Source organism: Petaurus breviceps, unplaced genomic scaffold (assembly GCF_028583685.1).
Source record: "Petaurus breviceps papuanus isolate PSGF00001 unplaced genomic scaffold, PetGlider_PUasm1.0 91133, whole genome shotgun sequence".
In the NCBI taxonomy this organism is placed as follows: Eukaryota; Metazoa; Chordata; class Mammalia; order Diprotodontia; family Petauridae; genus Petaurus; species Petaurus breviceps.
Window position 1 is genome coordinate 96,271,268 of NW_027187419.1, and position 21,591 is coordinate 96,292,858.

The 21,591-nt window shown below is 39.0% G+C and overlaps 1 protein-coding gene and 1 pseudogene across 2 annotated transcripts in view; both read right to left on the reverse strand.

Annotated features, from left to right (window-relative positions):
* The window catches only part of STK39 (serine/threonine kinase 39), a 331,699-nt gene that overhangs the window by 155,773 nt on the left and 154,335 nt on the right, over positions 1-21,591 (reverse strand). For both annotated transcript variants that reach the window (XM_069080684.1, XM_069080683.1), the window contains exons 9-10: positions 18,116-18,164; positions 17,958-18,023 (exon numbers count right to left, since the gene is read on the reverse strand). In XM_069080684.1, coding sequence (XP_068936785.1) covers positions 17,958-18,023; positions 18,116-18,164 — 115 coding nt within the window. The remainder of the gene's footprint in view (positions 1-17,957; positions 18,024-18,115; positions 18,165-21,591) is intronic.
* On the reverse strand, positions 12,962-15,812 carry LOC138155435 (GTPase NRas pseudogene; annotated as a pseudogene).

The window sequence follows — 21,591 nt, forward strand, 5'->3', positions numbered from 1 at the left end:
AGGAAAAAAGCTTGACAATGGTCAGACATAAGAAAGAAAGGCTACTTAAGAAATTAGAACTTCCTGACTGGAAGCTCAGAGTTCTTTCAACTGCGTTACCTAGCCTGACCTGCATATGCACTTGGAAAACAGAAGAATATTTAAATAATATCATTACATAGTTTGACTTCATATGCCCCCTAAAAGGATCTTAGAGACCCTGAGGGGGCCCTGGACAATACCTTGAGAGCTATTGCTTTAGTCGATCCCATTTCTTTTCACTTTAAATTGGTTGGATCAGAGCTGATTTTTATTTACTTATAAATCAGTCACAATCATTGCCTGCTCTGTCACAAGCTAACTGAAATAGGTGTGCTTTCCTTTTCCTTCTTTCTTTTTATTTTTTTGCTGAATTTCTACAAATCTAAAATAGTAATTCAGAGCCATTCAGAAAATTATTCTGCATTTCACCGCTCTAGCAAAGCACAATCATCAGGCATTCCTCTACACAGCAGCAGCAAAACAAGAAAAGTCCAAGTGAGTGAAAGGTAAGTGGGAAACCTCAGGACCTCTTATTGATCCGTGAAAGCTCCTCCAGCTTCAAGCTTTGGAAAAAGCAGGAACATTAACTGCTCTATTAGCGCCCCCTCGTGGCTGATTTATAAGCAAAAAAAAAAAGGGGGGGGGGGATTTATTTTAAGAAAACCAGTTTAAAATGAGAAAGTTTGGGCACTGACTGAAAAAAAAGCATGCCATTAAAGTGCAGCAAAATCCCAGAGCCAACCACAGGCAGACTTAGAACATAGGTGCCCTGGGTTATCATCCCAGTTCAACCAACATCAATCAATGACTTTTAGGAAAATCACTTCATTGCTCTTCTGCCTCTCTCTAAAACCAGCCAACTTTGCTTGAACCAGTTACTATAATGTCTGATGGGCTGATCTAACTGTGACATAAAGTTTAAGTTCCTTGGAAAAACAGGAGTCATATACCAGTATATGTTTTATTTATAAATAAGAGAGTCAGAAAAGAGAGTAGCTAATAATTTCTCTTCCAGTTCTAACATTCTGTGACTGTGAAAAGGCAGCTGTAGGTTGAATTAACAGGAATCTTGCATATTCAAATCAATTCATACTTAACGGGATAGCTAATAAGGGCTGATCCATTTCTCCTTCAATACTAACATGCACTTTGTTAACAACATCAAAAATAGATTCCCTTTTTGCTCTTTACCATTTCTGATTCTTCTCTGAACATTACCCTTTTATCTTTGTCTGTCTCGGTGCTCTCAAACATCACCACTAATTAAGCTATGAGGTTTTCCAGCTTAACTTCAATCTTCATGACTGAAATGTTTGACTTTGCAGCTAATTTCTGTAATAGAGATAATCAAGTTCTTGAGATTTCTTACAGCTATAAAAAAAAAAAAAGCAACGATGTCTTCCTTTCTTTTCCTCTAGGTCAATTGTTCTCAGAGTGTGGTTCTGGGACCCCTAAGGGTCCTCCAAGACCCTTCTAGGGGATTTCAAGGTCAACATTTTCAGACTAATACTGAAGTGTCTTAATGGTACATATAGATGGATGGATATAACCTCCATAAATAAAAGCTCTTTGAGGGAATCCTCAATAATTTTTAAGAGTATAGAGTATAGATTCAATATATATATATTGAATCCCAAAAGTTTGAGAATAGCTGGTTCTAGGAACCTAAGGATTTACAGGGATATCAAGAGGTCACCAAGTTTCCTGATCTCCATCACACAAATACTGAGCCATAGAATCATAGATTTAGAGCAGGAAGGGCCTTTAGATATTTCCTAATCCAGGCTTCTCAACCTGGAGTCCAAAGACCCCCAAGGAGGATCATGGATAGGTAGGACCCCCTTCAGAGGGTCCATGAACTGGGTCTTAAAATAGATAAATAACTGTATTCTAATATAATTGGTTTCCTTTGTAATCTCATGTATTTATTTTGTGCATTTAAACACACTCTTCTGATAAGAAGTCTTTCCTTACCAGACTGCCAGAGTGGTCAACAAAATCCACACAAAAGGGTAAGTAAGAATCCCTGACATAATGCAACTCCTTTCATTTTGATAGATAGGACAAATGAGGCCCAGAGTGAGTAAAGAACTAAACCAACGTCACACTGCTCAGGTCAGTGCCCAGACGTGAGTCCAGGTCTTCTGTTCCTGAAGCCCGTCCCCTCTTCCTCTAACATGTTCCAGAGACATGGGAGGCTTAATTCCTAGTTATTAATTCCCAGTTAGGAATCAAAAGTGACACTATTAGGACACTACAAGTTGTAAAAAAAAAAAAAAAAAAAGCCCCAAACTCAGAGGTATCCTTGGTCATTTTGGAGCAGATATCAAAATAATCCAAAGGTGCTTAAGCCGTTTACCAAATAGCTTCGCATTGAAAATACTTTGAAAAAGAAAATTTGCTCCCAAGGATTTAGAGAAGAGCACACAACTCAAAGGCAATGCTGCCCTCTGGTGGGCACACATCTTCAACACAAGTACATCGTGCTTACCACCTCAGAGCTTTAGCTGGGCGAGCTCCAACACCCATTTCAATGCTTCCTTCCTGACTTTTAGACTGCAGGTCAGATGACCTTTAACTATCCCTAGCACATCCAAGATAAAGCTTTTTTAATTCCCTCAACACTTTAGCCTACCTGAATTTCTGGTTCCCCATCCCCTCACATTTTTCAAGTCAGATTCTATCGTTATTTTCCACCAGTAATGAACATCCCTCCAAACATCTTAATCGTCACCTTACGTAACGCTTTCAGTTTAATCTTCCTAAATCATCACCTGAAACATGTGTCTCATAGCCCACAAGTTGGAGAATTTCGGATTTAATGCTAGACGGGTTGGTAGAGACTGAATCCAACCATGTCATTTTACAGATGAGGAAACTGAGGCCCAGGACAGTTAAGTGACAGTCACAAAGTCACAGAGGTACTAAGTATACCTGATCTGGAATTCAAAACCCTCTCAGCTGTCGTCCTACCTGAGCCTCTACCCATCTCTATAACTTTATCTTCATTATTCTCCTTGCACCTAGAAAGTGTGCAAAATATTTACTGAGGATAAAGAAAGGGCACACATTCCTTCACCTTTTACACTTTAATTCATTCTTCTCTGGGCATCCACATCAACTACTACCTCTTAAACTCTTCCAGTCCTCCTTTTATTATGCCCCTATCATTTCTCAATTCTCACAAACCCCAGAGAGGTGTATGGATATCGTGGATGTTAATTAGTACCAACTAAGATCTGTAACTATAAATATACTCTATCTTTCCCCCACTTTGTTCTCTCCAGTCTGCTTTGTCTCTGTTTGTGCTCCATTTCCTCCTTTCCTCACTCCTAGGCCTTTCTGCCTTTTTTTGTACTGGATCCCTGTTTTTCCTACTTTCCCTGATCTCACAGAAAAAATCCAGGGTAATGAGAACAAAAGTATACAAGATGATGCGAGTGCAAATAATGAGGTAAAAGCAAAAAGATCTGAGTTATACATTTGCTCCTTTTGCCTACTCCTTTCTCTCTCTTTACTTCACTGAAAAATAACAGCAATATTGCAAAATCAATTTTCTACAGTACTCTTTAGTCAGAAGTGCATACTAATACTGAAGGGTGTGTTGGTAAAAGTTTAACAATTTTAACAAAGGGAAGAGGGGAGAGAGGGGATGGGGGAATGTATGCATGACATACTTTTAATCTGCATTAACATCTTCTCTATCACTTTCTTAAGTCTAGAAAATCAACAAAACAATAAATCGGGCCCTGAAATTTAGTATTTTCAGATTTCCAAAGTGTAAATGCTGACATTGAAAATTTAAGAAATAGCTCTCACAAACCTATACAAGCTCAATCCAACACATCATTGCTATCACCTAAGGCTTCTAAACATTAATTCATGTTTACACAGTCCATTACAGTTTGTAAAGGTGCAGGTGGGTAGTGCAAGTAGTATTCTCCCCATCTTACATATGAGGAAACAAAGGTTCATAGGATCACAAAGGTAGGAGTAAGTGTCAGAGCTGAGGTTTGAACTTCTGACAAGTGCAATGCTCTAAACAATGCAATAATCTCTTTTCCACGGCCTGCACTCTTGCTGTTCAGCTGTTTTTCAGTTGTGTCTGACTCTCCATGACCCCATTTGGGGTTTTCTTAGCAAAGATACTGGAGGGGTTTGCCATTTTCTTCTCCAACTCATTTAACAGATGAGGAAACTGAGGCAAACAGGGTTAAGTAACTTGCCCAGGATCACACAGCTAGTAAGAGTCTTGAGGTCATATTACACTCAGGAAGATGAATCTTTCTGACTCCAGACCTGATACTCTATTCACTGTGCCACCCAGCTGTACTCTGTAACTCAAATCAGACTCAGAGGTCTGAACTCCTCTTTCCCGCCTTCTCTCTCAAACTCCTATCCCTCAACAAACGTTCACTATACCTACACACTCAAAGAGGTGAATCCCTCATGAATTTACCAAGCCAGGAATAAACTAACAAAATAGCAATAGTGAATAAAGATGCTTTCCTATTCATGAAATGACCGAAAGATCCACTTAGGTTCTACAAGTTCACTTCTGAGAGGATTTGCTGAACATCAGTAAAACCTGAGGGTGGGGGACAGAAGAATATCTTGGGCTAGGCAGCTAGGCAGAGAGGAGAAAGAAATCTGTGAGTCCACAGATAAGAGAATATTCACACATCAGGCCAACCCATGCCTAATTATTATCCAATCTCCATTTTTAAAAAATTCAATCTAATGTCTCTGAACTAAATTCACTGTCCTACAGTTTAAAGATTCCTTTCACTCCCCTTTTTCTTTGGACAAAGGGTAAAGCTTTGCACTTCATAACGCTTCAGGCCCTGACCTTGTCTCAGCAGAATTAAGGAAAAGAGCTCTTATTCCATGCCAACAGCTCAGCAATCACATCTGCCAGATTTTAAAGTACCCTGGGATGTAGTTCATCTGGGCCTGGTGACTTGAATTCATTCAGGGCAGCCAGGTGCTCTATAACTATCTTGGAATTTGGAAGAGGGATTACTTATGCTGTTTGGCCCCTGAGGGGAGAACCAGAAGCAATGTGCAGAAACTTCAAATAAGTATATTTAGAAAGAAAAAGGAAGGAAAAGGAGAAAAAGGAGAGGAGGGAGAAGAGAGAAGGAAAAGAGAAAGCAAAAAAGGAAAGGAAGGGAAAGAGAAGATACTGAAAGAAGGAAGTAAGAAGGAAAGGGAAAGAGTTAATAAAGGAAATGCTAGGATTGAAATACAAACACAAGACAGTCCTTGCACCCTCCATGAATTTACATTCTAAGCAAGAAGATGGCCCTAGAAAGATGTCTGGAAAGCATGGTTCTGGGTTGGATAGATGTAATGGAATATATGACTGGTGAACAGGTGAATACAATCAGGACAGAGAAATACTAAAACCAATGAAGAATGGATTAAACACCCTACTGACAAGGAACACTGTGGCATAGGGCAAGTACATGGCCTGGGCTATTCCAAAGTAGAATGTGCTAGCTATCTTGGGAAGCAGTAGGGTGCCCCTCACTGATGAGCTTCAAGCCAAGCCTAAATGACTATCTGTCTCCAATGTTGTAAAGAGGATTCTTCTTCAAATACAGATTGGATCAGATGGTTTATAAAGTCAATCAATTAATCAAGGCTCTAGGGACATAAACACAAAATTGGAGCCTACCCTCGTAGAACCAACATTCTACCAGAAGAAATCAACATGGTAACAGAAAAATAAATCCAGGGAACACATACACACACGCGCACATGCACATACATACACATACATGCACATTTTTAAAATACATTGTGATGGGCAAGGCTCGCTAAAAACTAGAAAAATTCAGTAATGTTTAGTTAAAAAGAGATCCCTATGCAAGGACCTAAAACAATTCCAAAGGGCTCATGACAGAAAACGCCATCCACATCCAGAGAAAGAACTATGAAGACTGAATGCAGAGAAGCAGATTATTTTTGTGTTTTTTTCTTTCTCATGGTTCCTTCTATTCGTTCTGTTTTTTCTATACAACATGACTAATGTGAAAGCATGTAAAAAAGGGAGTGTGTAGTACCTATATCAGATTGCATGCCATTGTGGGTAGGGAGGAGGGAAGGGAGGGGGAGAAAATTTAAAACCTATGGAAGTAAATGTTGAGAACTAAAAATAAATAAACTTAAAAGAAAAAAAAAAAAGAGATCCTTTCCAACTCTGAAATTCTGAGATACTGTGAATCATGGCTCAGCATAATAATGCCTCTATGGAGTAACAAAGCACTTTACTTTTACCCCCAAAAATATTCTCTTATTATACCCAAACAACAAGAATAGCCTCGTAAGTAAAACAAAGCAGATATTATCAATTCAGTTTTACATATGAGGAAACTGAGACAAAGAGGTTATGTGACCTGGGTTGAAGGTCACCCAGCCCCTACCTAGCAAGCAGAGCCAGGTCTAGAATAGAGGTGTGCAGACTCCTAGCCCAGGGTTATTTTCACTAAGCCATATTGTTTCATGCAAAAACAGCTCAAGTAATTGTTTTCCACTGATACTAATGCTCATGAAAAAATAATAAGATGGTAATAGGAAAGAGAAACGGAACATTTCCCTTAATATCCTTGCTTTCCTTACCCCAACACACACGCCTCCCAAACAAACTCCAAGACTCATATACTACTAACTTCTTGGTATAAGGCTTTTGCTAATTCTATGGCTGCTACAACACACAGAGAATGAGTTTCAGAAAAACAGAGAACATATGAATGTATGATATATCAGTGGTGAGTGTCAAACTAAAACAGAAACAGGAGTCAGTAACCACATATAAGGATCCTTGAAGGCCAAATGTTGACTTGGAAAACCACATATTAACATTATCTATGTTCCATGTTGTATTTTTTTTTTGTTAAATATTTTCCAGTAACATTTTAATCTGGTTTGGCCAGACACTGAAGTACAAGCTGCCACATGTGAACCACAGGCTACATGTCTGATACCTGTGATATATAGGTCACATATTGTCAAGCAAATATGACACTTATGAGAGTCTACCATGGCACAACCACATACTTCTATGGTCTGAAAAGCTATTTAGGCCCTTCTGTCATCAGGGAATATAATGCATTAATGAGAGGGTATCATATGGTCACTGCCTCAAAACCCACTGAGCTGGAGGCAGGCCTGAGGCGGGTCACATGGGAAGCAGTAATGGGACAGGAAACCTCTTGCAGAAGGAGAATTAAGAAGCTCAGCAAAGCTAATCTAGTTGAGTTCAACTTTACTCTATTTACTCTCTACTAGCATCATTCTTAGCACCTATGCAGGGCAGATTAAATCTCATAAATGCTCACAGCACTCCAGTGATGGTAGAATAGATATTATCCCCATTCAACAGACTGAAAATTAAAGGACAGAAAAGTCAAGATACTTCTCTGAGTCATAAAGTCAATAGGAAAACAAACAAACCAAATCCCCCCCTCAATTTAAACTAACGTTCTGCTGGGGGGTGGGGGGGGTCAGTTAGGGAAGAGGGAGCTAGATGCTACTACTTTTACAATTATTTCAGGCAGCATCATGAAATATACTGACAGAACATTTTCTTTTAGCTCATTCAATTACCTAAAGTTAACTTGTCTGTATTATTTTTTCATATTTAGAAGGGGAACCAATGAGCCTGGTGACACATATTAAAATGACAAGTTACCTATCTGTTGTTACATAGTTCTCTGCTTATGATCCAGTAAATTCTTCCTATAAACACAAGCAGACCTGAGACCACAGGCTAGTGGTCAACACATGAGGCTCTATCACAACTCCCCCCCCCCCCCCCAAAAAAAGATTTGACACAAGCTCTCTCCTATATGCGCTAACTCATCACATTAAAATAATAATAATAATGTAAACGGCATACAGACGTCTAGTTAATTTTATCCACAGAGTGAGAAGATAGTAGGAAACTTAAGATACATGATTATGGCTAAAACTAAAAAGCTACCAAAATCAATAAGAGAAATTTGCCACTGAAGCCCTACACAGTCATTAGACAGGATATACTAAGTACTTAACAGAATTTTGAAGGTGAGCAGCTCAAGTCTAGAGAAAAAGAACTGGCTACTTTGACTATAGCTTTTGCAGAATGCCTTCACAATCCAGTGGCCTCTCTTTCTCTTCCCCTCAATGTTCTCTCCTTACCTCCCTCTTCTCAATCAATAAACACCTATTTAAGAGCCTACTATGTGCTAGGCTCTCTGCTGAGCACTAGGGATACAAAGAAAGGGAAACGACTACTGGGTATACAAAAAAAGGTAAAAGACAGTCCTTGCCCTCAAGGAGCTCAAAATCTAATCTGGGAAACAACAAGCCAACAAATATGTACAAACAAGATACATGCAAGATAAACAGGGAAGGTACTAGAATTAAGAGGGCCTAGAAAAGCCTTCCTGAAAGGATTTTAGCTGGGATTTAAAGGAAGATAAGGAATCCAATATGCTTCCATTCTTTCCCTTGGCAAATCTCACCCACTCCCACAACCTCAATTACTCCCCTATTGGTATATGAATCTCAAGTCTCTATCTTCAATTCAATAAACTTACTGAGACATTCTGTATGTAAAACTGTGCTAGGTACAGGGGGAGATACAAAGGTTAGATAAGAGTCCTTACCTTGATGGATCCTATACTCTTAGGAGGAAGATACGACACACAAAGAGAAAATGGTTCATGCTAAGTATATCACAGAGATGTAAGCAGTAGTGACAGTGACAACATATGTATATAATGCTGTAAGGTTTATAATTTTCTTTACAAAAATCCTATTCCTGCCATTTACTACCTACTTTTATGACCTTTAGCAACCAACCAATAAACACAAACACCATATAGCCTGACCCAAAATGAATGCTCACAGCATTCCTGAGAGTTGATAGAGGAGCAAATATTATCTCCATTTTACAGGTTGGAAATTAAAGGACAGAAAAGTCAAGATGCTTCTCTGACTCCTACAATCAACAGAAAAAAAAAAAAAAAAGACAAACAATTTGGACTAGTGTTTTGCTCTGGAACCAGAGAGGGAAGAGCAAGATAGATGCTACTACTTTTACAATTATTTCAGGCAGCATCATGGAAAATACTGACAGAACAGTTTCTTTCAGCCCCTTCACAATACATAAAATGACTACCCCAATGCAAAGGAAAAGAACGATAACAACAAAATAATCATTATTAAATGCTGTGAAATTATAATGACCAAGAGATATTAGTTGCTCACAGCTAAGCTGGTCTGCCATAAAAACGGCTACTATCTAAAGTAATTTACTTTTTCCATGATAGCAATGGGTTACTTTCTCACCTGGAGAAGCAAAAGATCAGTGATTACAAGGGAAATAATGAAATTAATTAAAAAGGAAAGGGATAGAGGTCTCAAAGTGTACCACCAACTGGGAATCATCAAAATTATTTAGAACTGGTTAAAGAAAAGAAAGGTTGATCAGTGGAACAGATTCGGTAGGTGAGATCCAGATGCAAATATAGGAATGCAGTGTTCATAAAGCCCCAAACTTCAACTATTGGGATAAGGACTCAATAAGCTGACAAAAACTGCTGAGGAAACTGGAAAAGTTAGGAGAAATTATGGATGTGTGACCTAGATATTAAAGGTCACATAAGGAACAAATTAGATACACCAACTGTGCTAGGTACAGGGAGAGATATAAAAGTTAGATAACACAGAAGCCCTACCTTCATGGGTCCTATACTCTTAGGAAGGTGATATGACACATAGAGAGAAAATGGTTCACACTAAGAGTATCACAGAGAGGCAAGTGCTAGTGATAACAATAACAATGTATGTATAGAATGTACTAAGATTTCTGCATTCTAAACACTAGGCACAAAGACAAAAATGTCACTTTTCACTAGGAACTTAACCTTTTACTAGAAGGCTATAAAATAAACACAAATAAGCACAGTATGTGAAAAAGTAAAGAGAGTAAGATAAATAATAACAAGGGAAGAATGTAATGACAAAGAACTAGAAACTAAGTGGTGCCTATCAAATGAGGAAGAAATGAACAAGTTATGAAATAAAGGATGTGATAGAATATTACTATACTGCAATAAATAACGAAGGGGACGGTTTGCTAGAGAAACCCAGGAATACTTATATGAACTGAGGTGAAGTGTATAGACTCAGAACAGTTAATACAATAACAACCACACTGTGAAAATGAACAACTTTGAAAGAGTGAAATTCTCTGATCAACACAATCATCAGAGGACCAATAATGCTACCCACCTCTTAACAGAGAAATGATGGACTCACGGGGTACAGAATTATGTAAAACGTGTAATTCCGGACATGGCCAATATAGAAAATGTTTTGCTTGACTATGCATATTTGTTACAAGAATTTTGTTTTTCTTCTCCCCCCCCCCATGAGTGAGAGAGAAGGAAAGAAAAAAAATATTTTTATTTACTGGGGAAAAAAATTTTTAATGAAAAAAATGGGTAAAAGGGGAATCAGAGAGGCTTTCAGGAGAGAACATGTACCTTAATTAAAGCTTCAAGGAAAACAAGGACTTTGAAAGAAGAATGTGAAGAGTGAGTAAATTCCAGGCCAAATATAGAGAGCTAGAGGGCAAACTGTGGAGTTCAGGTAGTATGGAATGACTATTACAACACCTCATTATCAGAGACTGTTGGAAAGGAGGAGAGAGAAGGGGCATGATGTCAAGGAGTTTTAAGATGAAGAAAAGAGAATATAAGAGAACCAACACCGCCAGAAGACCAAGTTACTAACTTTTCCTAGGTCACCAGGGTCATGGTAAAGCACCTACGACACTACAAACTACAAATGGTGCACTACCAAGTAAATGTTAAATTAATTTACTGAACAGAGGGATGAAAGGACTTTCTTTCTGGACCATCCAGTGGTCACTGGGTAGGAACAGAACAGCTGCTCTCACTCTCAGCCTGATGAATCTCAGCCTCAATCCCAGGAATCCTAAAGGACTGTTTCAAGCACCAATACAAGGTCTCGACATACAATAATAGGAAGATTCCAGTCAAAATGACAAAGAAACAAAGTGAGAGACTGCCTCTGCCTCACGTTGGAGTGAACTCAGGTACACAGAGCTAACAAGTATTTTGAAAGGAAAAACCTTGAAAACCAGCCTACTACTTTAAGAAATGTGCATATATTGGTACGTACATTCATGCTGTGAGAAGCGAAAGTACCACAACTATTCAAAAACTGGCCCTCTGCATTTATAAGGAATTCTCCAGCCCACCCCACACCCCAAGATGTGCAAAACACATTACAGCTATTACCTTTTTGTTTTTACTGTTATTATTTATCAATATTATAAATTAGAAAAGGAGGTATAAATGAACTGCTCTCACAGTCGAAAAGACCTGGGTTCAAGTTCTTCCTCTGACACACACACCAGCTATATGGAATTTAGGCAAATAAACTCTCAGCAGCCCAGGCTAGTTCCTAAGACTACTAAATCATGGGCTAATTGTGAATCTGACCTGCTGGAGGGAGTTTTCTCATTCCCTACACCAAAGAAATCACAGGTTTGGTAAAAACAACAACTTATATACATCTGGTGCCTTACAGTTTACAAAACTCATTTATCACAACACCCATTCTGAGGCAAATACCCCAAGTATAAATATCTTCATTTTGCAGATGAGGAAAACTAAGGATCAATGTTACTGACTCATCCATAGTAACTGGGGCATATGTGTTAGAGACAGGACTTAAATGTTTTAACTTCCAAGGCCAGTGCTATACTACCACAGGCCACCTATTAAATATTATACAGCCTTTAAAACAACAACCTAGGTCTGTGTAAAAAAAAAATCAAAGACTCTAAAAATGGTTTCTAAATCATCACCAAAACCTTTAACATATGTTTTTTAAACAAATCCTGAAAAGATGGTGTACATTACAGCTAGAATGAATTCCCTAGTCAAAAAGAAAATGACTTAACTAATACTCTCATGTTTCTGGAATCAAGAAACGATAAAATCAAAATCCTAGATGCATGAACCTGCAAGTTTTCATTTTTTCCCCATAATCCTTCTTACATAAGTCGGAAGAAAAAGGACTTTTTAACAACTTCAAGTATTCATAGAAAAGTCATTTCTTCTAAAACTGAATTTACGAATAGGTTTTTCCCTTATGCAATTGAGAAAGATTGCAGGATCATGCTGAAAATCTTGAGAGTTCTCAAATAGTAATGAACATGAAGAAAGGAAAGTCATGTCCTAGAAAGACACTAATGACACTAACATGATTTCACATTCTCAAGAAAACTCCTATTACCTGGACATCGGCCTCAACAAATGATCTTCTTAGACAAATATGCTGAAAACAAAATCTGCTTGCACTGCAAACTAATATTCTTCTTTTAAAAATCAGATTGTAAAGCACTGGAATACAGTATGTTATTCAACTGAAAAAAGCTAAGCCTAAATAACAGATAAGAAGCAACTCGGGGCAGAAACAGTAATATCATTTCATGAAATAACATTTCATTATAAAAGGCAGAAGAGAACCTGATAAAGAAATAATACCCCTAGAACACAGACAAAAATGATACAGGGGCATGTAGGTTTGGGGACGCTAATTAGAAACAGAATGAGGAATTTAAGAAAGCTGTCCAACCCTGGGCAAGTAATTTGGCTTCTTACAAATTCAGCTTTCTCATTTACAAAATAAGGGATTTAAACTACTGGGCCTTGAAGATCCCCTTTCCAGGTCTAAGTCAAATATCCTGTGATCTTAAGAAATACTGTATATTGGGCGGCCAGGTGGCACAGTGAGTAAGAGCACTGGCCCCAGAGTCGGGATAACCTGGGATCGAATCCGGGTTCTGATACTTAGCACCACACTCAGAAATAACTGGCCGTGTAACCTTGAGCAAGTTACTTAACCCCAATTGCTTAAAAAAAAAAAATACTGTATATTCTAAAAAGTAGAAAGGCTTTGATGACATAGAACCTCCATGTGGGACCGCCGGATCTCTTGGACCAGCATCTTAAAAGTGTGTTCCACGCCCTTCCGGGTCTTGGCCGAAGCCTCTACAAAGGGGACCTCGAAGCTCTTGGCTGCTTCCTGGACCAGAGCCAGGGTCACCAGGCCATCGGTCAGGTTGATCTTATTGGCCACAAGGACGAAGGGAACGTGGTCAGTGTCCTTGATTCTGTGCAGCTGGTCATGGAAGATGTTCACATACACGAAGGACTTGATGTCTTCTACCCTGTAGATGCAAAGGAAGCCCTTCCCCCAGCACATGAAGTTCTGACGCCGGATCTGGTGCTCCTTGTTGCCTATGGTGTCCAGGATGTCCAGCTGGCAGGCCTCGCCATCCACCACCATCTGGGTGTGGTAGGAGTCTTCGATGGTGAGGTCGTAGTTGGGAACAAAGCAATTCTTCACTAGCTGGATGGTCAGCTTGCTCTTGCCCACGCTAGAGCTGCCCATCACCACCAATTTGTACAGCATCTCACCTCTGCCCCAGCTGGTTACCCTTCTTGAGTTGGAGATGGAGCTGAGCAAGAAGGCTCACTGTAGGCCGTCGGGGAGGTCGAGGAAGAGAGATGAGAGACGCACTTAGCCAGGACCCTGAGAGCAGACTGGCCGCAGCCCCCAGACTCCCAAGATTGAAGGGTGAGAAGTCCCGGTGACTTTATTTTTCTACTGACTCTCTTTTCCCTAGGGCACTTGGTCTGTTGGCTGTCTGGGGTCTGTCACACCAGCCCTGTCTATGCTGTTGTTGAGGAGCCCTTCCCTGTAGTGACCCCCCCCCTCCACGACCAGGGGTAGGGGAGTGTTCCATCAAGGGTGTCCCTTTTGCCCCTTATCCTCCACTCACATTATTACCCCAAGCATTTTTCCTGGTGGTGAGGGGGTGTGGATGGGGGGTTAGAGTGGGCCTGTCTCCTACCGAGAGAAAGCCTTGGGTGAAAAATGTTACTCTGATTATTGTGTTTCATTTGATTTGAATTGGGGGGTAGCAATGGGATTTGACCAAGGTCACCCAGCTAATAAGTATCTGTAGCCAGGCCCTTCCCTTTACACATTGCTGTGAGCTGCAGAGTCTTGTACCCTCCAGGAGAAGTGGGGGGCGGGGAAGCTGGCTGACAGGGATCTCAGCAGAGACCCCACAGCTGCAGGTCAGGTGGAGTCGGTCTGCTTGGGAGCCAGTCTGCTGGGGAGTCATCTAACCTGGCATCTCTGCCACCTTGGGAGCAGGTAGGCAACACTCCTCTTTCACTGGAGAAGACTTAAATGTTGAAGCTGCCCTCCTATCCAAAGTTGGCTATTCTTCTAGGATAAGTGTAAGGAAGTAAGTGTAAGGAAGCTTAGAGGCACTATCTCAGAAGGATGTTGTTTTTGTTTTGTTTTGTTTTGTTTTGTTTGCTTTCTGAAGGGCAATTGGGGTTAAATGACTTGCCCAAATTCACACAGCTAGTAAATGTGTCAAGTGTCTGAGGCCGGATTTGAACTCAGGTCCTCCTGACTCCAGGACCTGACTCTATTCACTGCGCCACCTAGCCACCCCCAGAAGGATGTTTTTAAATGCACAAAATAAAATGCATTAGATTACAAAGGAAACCAAATATATTGGAATACTGTTCTCTGTGTGCATGTGTGTATTTATTTATAAGTTCACAGACCCTAGATGATCATCTGCCCTATGCCACGATGCATACCCCTGACAACAAGAGCTATTAAAGATGAAACAGGTAACACATCAAGTGACATTGAATTCTTAATCATAATCTTTAAGAAGAGGCAACAACTTGTTGAGCACAGTGTGAAAGAGGCAGCAGACATTGGAGGAGCAGCAGCAGATGAAACAGCGGACCTGAAATCAGGCAGCTCTGCATCCACATCCTGCCCCGTCACTAGCTGTGAGGCTGAGGAAAATCACTTGACTGCTCTGAGCTTTAATTTTCCCAACTGTAAAATGAGAGAAAACCTCACGGAGTTTGTGGCAATCAAATGAGATGAAACAGCCAAAGCAACATGTATACATATGACATTATTATGATAATTATTATTATTTATAAAGGTTCTTGCTCAAGTATAGGTTGAACTATATATAATTCCCAAAGTCCCTTCCTAACACCAGGGTATGTGATTTCATGATCACTGTGGCTCTCATTTCAAGGACCATCTTTCATTTTAAGAGATGAGAAAATAGGAGGAGGGGATATCCTGTGGGACTGCTATTTTGGAGCAGTGGGTAGGGGAAAAACGGGGAGAAAATTTGTAACTCAAAATCTGGCGGAAATGAATGATGTAAATCAGAAGTTAATAAAGCATTTGAAAAATAGGGGAAAAAAAAGATAGAGAGATGAGAAAATAAGCACAAAACATCTTGGAATCACAAAATGTTAGAGCTGAAGTGACCTTTAAAGTTATCCAGTCCAATTCATTCATTTTACAGATCAGAAAACTGAGGCCAGAAAAGCCAATGAGCTGCTCAATGACACAATAAAGCAACAATTAAATCACAGAGGATTTGGGTGAAAAACTACATCCAAACCTCGTTTTACCTCTTCCTAAAATAGGGGAGTTAGAGTAAATTATATCCAAACATTGTATTAATAAGCCTAACAAAATATCCTATTAATATCCATTTCTCATCATATATATGATGCTTTCAATTGATTATATGAAAAACAAGCAGCTGAATGGTTTTGCCACTCCATTTAAAAAGCTATTACAAAATACCTGTGATTAAAAATCCTATATGCTTCAATGAGGTATTAGAAACAAAATTATGTTAACAATGCCAACATCATTTTATGTTGATCAATAAACAATATTTCCTTGGGAAATATTAATGTAAGATGACTGAAATGAGCAAAATCTGTTGTTATCTTTATTCTGAGGAATGCATAACTTTCTGGTGCAACTTTTAACATCACCCAAGAGGATAATTATATGTTCAATAAAAAACTACAAAAATGACTCAGGAAACTTAGGTAAAGAAATACAACCCCCACAATTCTAAATTATCAGGGGAAAATGCCTCAAGAAATCCTTTATTGATAGGATAGACATTTCCAAGTACCAAACCTGCAATATGATTGCTATGGATGAAACTGCAGTGTTTATGGGACAAGGATCTCAAACAACAATTCATCACAGGGGTGCAACGTCAATCTACATTCCCACCACTGGCTATGAAAGTGCATGGGTCACCTGTGTTTTGGCAACTCGTTTAGATGGAAAGAAAGCCACACCTCTAATCATCATTAAGGGCCTTTGCTCTCCTGTCAGCAATACATTCACCAATGAATAGGAGAGTGATTTTCAAAATAAATTTTTTTGTGAGATGAGAAGGGGGAAAAAGTCCTTATACATCCTCTTCCCATCCTCAAACACAACACTCTCTTAATCAAAGAGGCTACTTAATAAAACATTTTAAAAGTTCACCATTGACAGAGAAGTTGGAAACAACCAATCACTCCCCAGGACAAATAACATTCGTACTAAAGGTCGTTCCTTAAATATCTCTGTAATTAAGCATTTTTTCATATCTATGATTTTATCAGTGTGAGGAACTCACAGGATGGAAAATCAGCAAGAATTCTGTAACATAAACTCCTAAGAGATTAGTTCTTGAAAGTCCCTTTTAGAAAAGCTTTAAAACCTGATTCTGAAGTAATCAGCTAAATTCAGTCATGTTACATAAAACTTCAATAAAATGCAGTGTTGAGAAGTTAATGTTCAGTGATGATAACTCCTACAGACAATAACTGCAAATTGTTTTTTTTAATTTTCTGACAATCTTATTCGTAGTTCAAATAGCAAGGTTCAGAAAGCTAACTTTCTCCCTTCTTAATAAGGTACTTAATAAATACACTGCCTTACCGAAATAACTTAATTCTAGAGTGTCTTTAAAAGATCATTTTCTACCATGCTACTAAAATAGAAAATAAAATAACCCAAACCCAACTTTCCTGAATCTCACAAAAAGCAAAATGTGTATAGAAAATTAGCACTTTTTAAAAACATCTACTCTAATTTTAAAATAAATTATCCTTCTACAACCATGTGACAAACACAAAATAAAATCTCCAAATATACTAGCACATCTATTTTATTTTTGTTTTTTCGTTTGGGTTTTTTTTTATTTTTGGTTTTTTTGTGCTTTTTTGGAGGAAGAAAGGCAGGGCAATTGGGGTTAAGTGACTTGCCCAAGGTCACATGGCTAGTAAGTGTTAAATGTTTGAGGCCAGATTTGAACTCTGGAACTCCTGACTTGAGGGCTGGTGCTCTATTCACTGCACTACCTAGCCATACCCCCCCATCTTTTTGTTGTTGTTTTGTTTTTTTGCACAAAATTTGTAATACAGAAACCTAGCTAAGTCACTTTAAAAAACTATGGCCCAGGGTAAAAATTATTTTAATTCCTCTCATCAGCCCAAACCAATAAAAGATGGTCTAACAGCAAAGAGGCTCCAGATCTTTTATAAGCAAATACCCCAAGTCCAGAACTCATTGAAACTAACCAACCAATTTTATTTTTGTCATCTAAGACTGTATCAGAAACCCTGCCTGATTTTGCCCTTTAATACCCAATTATGATCAATGCTAATGGGGTTCAGGGATATCTGAAATCCTAAAACCTCATTTTATTCAACAGTTTCTGCCTCCTTTCCCACAACATTCTTTTTCCCTTTTGCCAAAACTTGCAGAGTTTTAGTCATTCCATTGTAAAAACACAGCCAAGAAGTAAAATTGTCAAAATGAATTGTCAGCATAAAGGAGGAGGATTTTTGGTAAATCATCAACCAGAAAATCCATCTTTACATGATCTAACAATGCATTTTAGACAGTGGTTTCCTAACTTCCGTAGGAAATTCAGTTCTTTCAATGGAATAAACTCCCACCAGGATGTGCCACTTGAAGGATCTTACCTTTTTGGCTCTCTGTGCTATATCTGGTGTCCTTGTGAGCAGTTTTTCAATGAGATATTCTCTATTCTGTAAAACAAACATTCCGCCAGTTAAAATCAACTAACATGCAAAGAAATTCAACATCATCTCAAAAGAGCAGGTTGACTTGAGCAGTTTACCTTGGCTTTCTGGAAGAATTTGCATTTTAAAAGTTCTGCTGCTGTGGGCCTGAAAGATCAATAATAAATCAAAGTTGAAACAATGACTATTCAATGTACACAGTGCCTGAATGAAATAATGCAAATTCTGGAGCATTCTTTAAAAGACTACATTAGGAATAGCCAAAGTGGCTTCTAAATTGTAAAACAGACCCGTATAAAATAGCAGGAAAGGTGTAGATCTGTCCAAATGATACTATTTTAGACCTTACAAGTTAAATATGTGGGGCAAAAAATCAATTGAATATCTGATTCTTACTGCTCACGGCAAATTTAATGTTTAGGAAAGACAGCAGAGTGACAAGGCAGCAAAATAAATCCTTTTCTGTATCAATAATGCAAGATAACAATCTGTATGTGGCATGACCCTGCCCTCCTGAATGTGGTAAAATCCCCTGGGCCTAAGAAGATCTGCCAGACTAGGAAGCACTCCTAAGATGTTCCCAAGGGCCATCTGGAAGCATGTGAAACAGTGATATACAGTCTGTATGGGATTTATCTTGTGCTTCTGTCTTGTCTCCCTGCTGGCCTGTAAGCCCTTTGAGGGAAAGATCTGTGCCTTACTCAAATGGTTTATCTTCCCTAGTGCTTCCTGCAATGAATGTTGTATGCAAGGTGAAATGTTTACTGAATTTGGGGTACAGAATTGGAGAACTGAATAAGAAGGCCAAAAGTATTTCTGCTCCAAATATATCGAAAGGCTATAAGCTCTATGTTCTCAGAGAGTTTTTTATTTAAGAGAATCATTATTATTTCCTCTAAAAAGATCAATCACTTCTTGTTTTATTTTTCTTTAGTCAACGTATACAGACAAGAAAAGAACAGCAACAGCAAGAGGAAACAACAGAGGATTAACAGTAAAATCCAGTCAGTTCCAGGGTCACAGTTTAGAAAATAATTATCCAGACCCTCATTCCCAGATTTCAAGGGGAGGAGTAACCATGTCACTTGACAAAATAGACCAGATGATGGCACCCATCATATGAAACTCCCATGAATCACTCTCCACAGAGGAAGCATGATGTAGGAAATAAAGGGGGCTGGAAGTCAGGAATACCTGCTTTCAAGTTATGCCCTTGGCCATGAGCAGGTCACTCAGCCTCTCACTGCTCCCAGAACACTATAAGGCACAGAAGAATTGCCTATCTGCATCAGAAGTGGAAGTCTCCATACTGAGAGTTCCATATGAACTCAATTCTGGACTGCCATACTACATTCCCTGCCCGCTCAAAAAGAATTTTTCATTTCCAAGGAGGTGAAATACAAATAGACCAATGTTCCAAGGACAGGGCAGGGGAATGTGTAGGGGATTGAGTCAAGGATCTATTACAGACCTCTGTTTTAAATACATGAATTTATACATGTCTAAACAGAAATAAGTAACTTATTATTAGCATATGATATAATTTAGGTGGAAGTTTTGTTAGGGGTTTTTTGCTGTTGTTTTAACTCATAAAGCCAAGTCAAAGCATTAGGAAAATGGAGAGATTTATAGGTTGGGATGTGAGTTAAGTATAAGTTTTCCAATATCTTTATATGCGAGAAGAAAAGGCAGGGATAAGGAGCAAGCTATCCATAAAATCTCCTATGTAAAATCTGATAAGAGTGATAATTATAATGATAATAGATAGCATTCATATAGCACTTTTAAGTTTTACAAATATCTCATTCCATGGTCACAACAACCCTGGAAGGTAGGCACTATTGTTACCCCATTTTACAAAGGAGGAAACTGGGACAGGCAATGGTTAAATGACTTACAGAGAGTCACAGAGCTAGTAAGATTCTGAGGGTTTGAACTGAGCTCTTCCTGACTCCAAGTCCAGTGCTCTATCCACTGGATCACCTAGCTGCCCCTATTGTTTCACAACCTGAAAAGAAACTAAGTGGCCTCAAGAAAATAAAATGACCATCCTATCACGTAGGATTTAAAAATAAGATGATGCTAAAATATTTGATAGGCCTCAATTTGAACAAGTTATCACTGCTGCTAGTACTTCAAACTCAAGGGTACAGTTTCAAGTCTCCATTAATGACCTTGTAAAAATTGTAAGGATTCACTAAACCGAAGACGGGAATTAGATAAATGGAGTGAGGAGGCAGGTTGGTAGATGCACAAATGAGATACACAAGTGGGAAAATGAAGCTCTTCTTGCTGTCCATGGTTACTCCTGCTCCAGGACAGCGTGCTTTCTCTTCACAATAACGGGCTTTATCTCAGGACATGGAATTTGGGGAATAATATCATTTTCTATTACGACATAATCTCTGTGGTGAAAAGGAATGCAGGTCCAAAAGCAAAGCAGGAAGAGACAAAAAGGGAAAAAAGGGGCTTCTTTTTTCTCAATATACCTTCCTTTCCATCAAAGGTGCCTAGGGCAATGAAACAGTAAATGACTGGGGCCACTTTCTCCCTAAAATTTGATAAATAGATTAAAGGTTTGGAAGAAGAACTAACAATGTTCCCCAACAGCAATATAGCTAATGTGAGGATAATAGAAAACAGATTTAGAAGCAACTGGTAGGCATCACAGGTCCATAGGTTTTAGAGCTGGAAAGATTAAAAGCCACCTAGTCAACTTCCCTTACTTCACAGAAAAGGAAACTGAGGCCAGGAAGGATTAGGTGACTTGCCCAAGAAAGTAGGGAATAGAGCCAGGATCTGAACCCAGATCCTCCATCAACAAGTCCAGCACCCTTTCCATTGTACCACAAAGCCTTAGGGAGATAGGTAAAAGAAGACAGGAAAGAAAAGGAAGTTAGAGCATCTTTAAGAACATATGAGAAGGATATCTGCATATGACTTTTAAGAATGAAGGAAAAAGAAGAGGAAACATCAGCGTCACAGTACTTCATATTTAAGTACAGTGAAGAATGAAAAGACTGTGTGACTCAAACCTTTTGGCTGACAGAGATAGAGAACATGGCAATCATGTTCCCTCCCTGCATGGTTACCAGCAATTTTCCACTGCAATGAAACACAATATAAATACAGGAGCTCCCTGAAGCTAAAGGAAAGGTCCATGTTCTAAGGGATGATTCATTGTGAAGCTCTTGAAAGCCATGCAGCAGTCTACAAAGTTTTCATTTTTCATCAGATTAACAGCTCGTCCCTTAAATGAAGAACTTGTGGGCAAACAACAGACCCAGGGGCTGCCTAAGGGTAACACTGTTTTTTACATTTTTAACTCAAATAAAACAGTATTTAAAAATGTAAAAACCTTTTCTTAGCTCATGGGACATACAAAAGCAAAAGCAACAAGCCAGATGTCCACCCAAAGGATTCTCTGCAGTCATGTTCATAAATCATTCAGAGACTCTTAAAGGAGTGGAAGGAAACAAAGTCTGGGGCAAAAGTTCTTAATATGGAGTCTGAAGCTTGCTTCCTAGGTGTGTGTGTGTGTGTGTGTGTGTGTGTGTGTGTGTGTGTGTGTGTG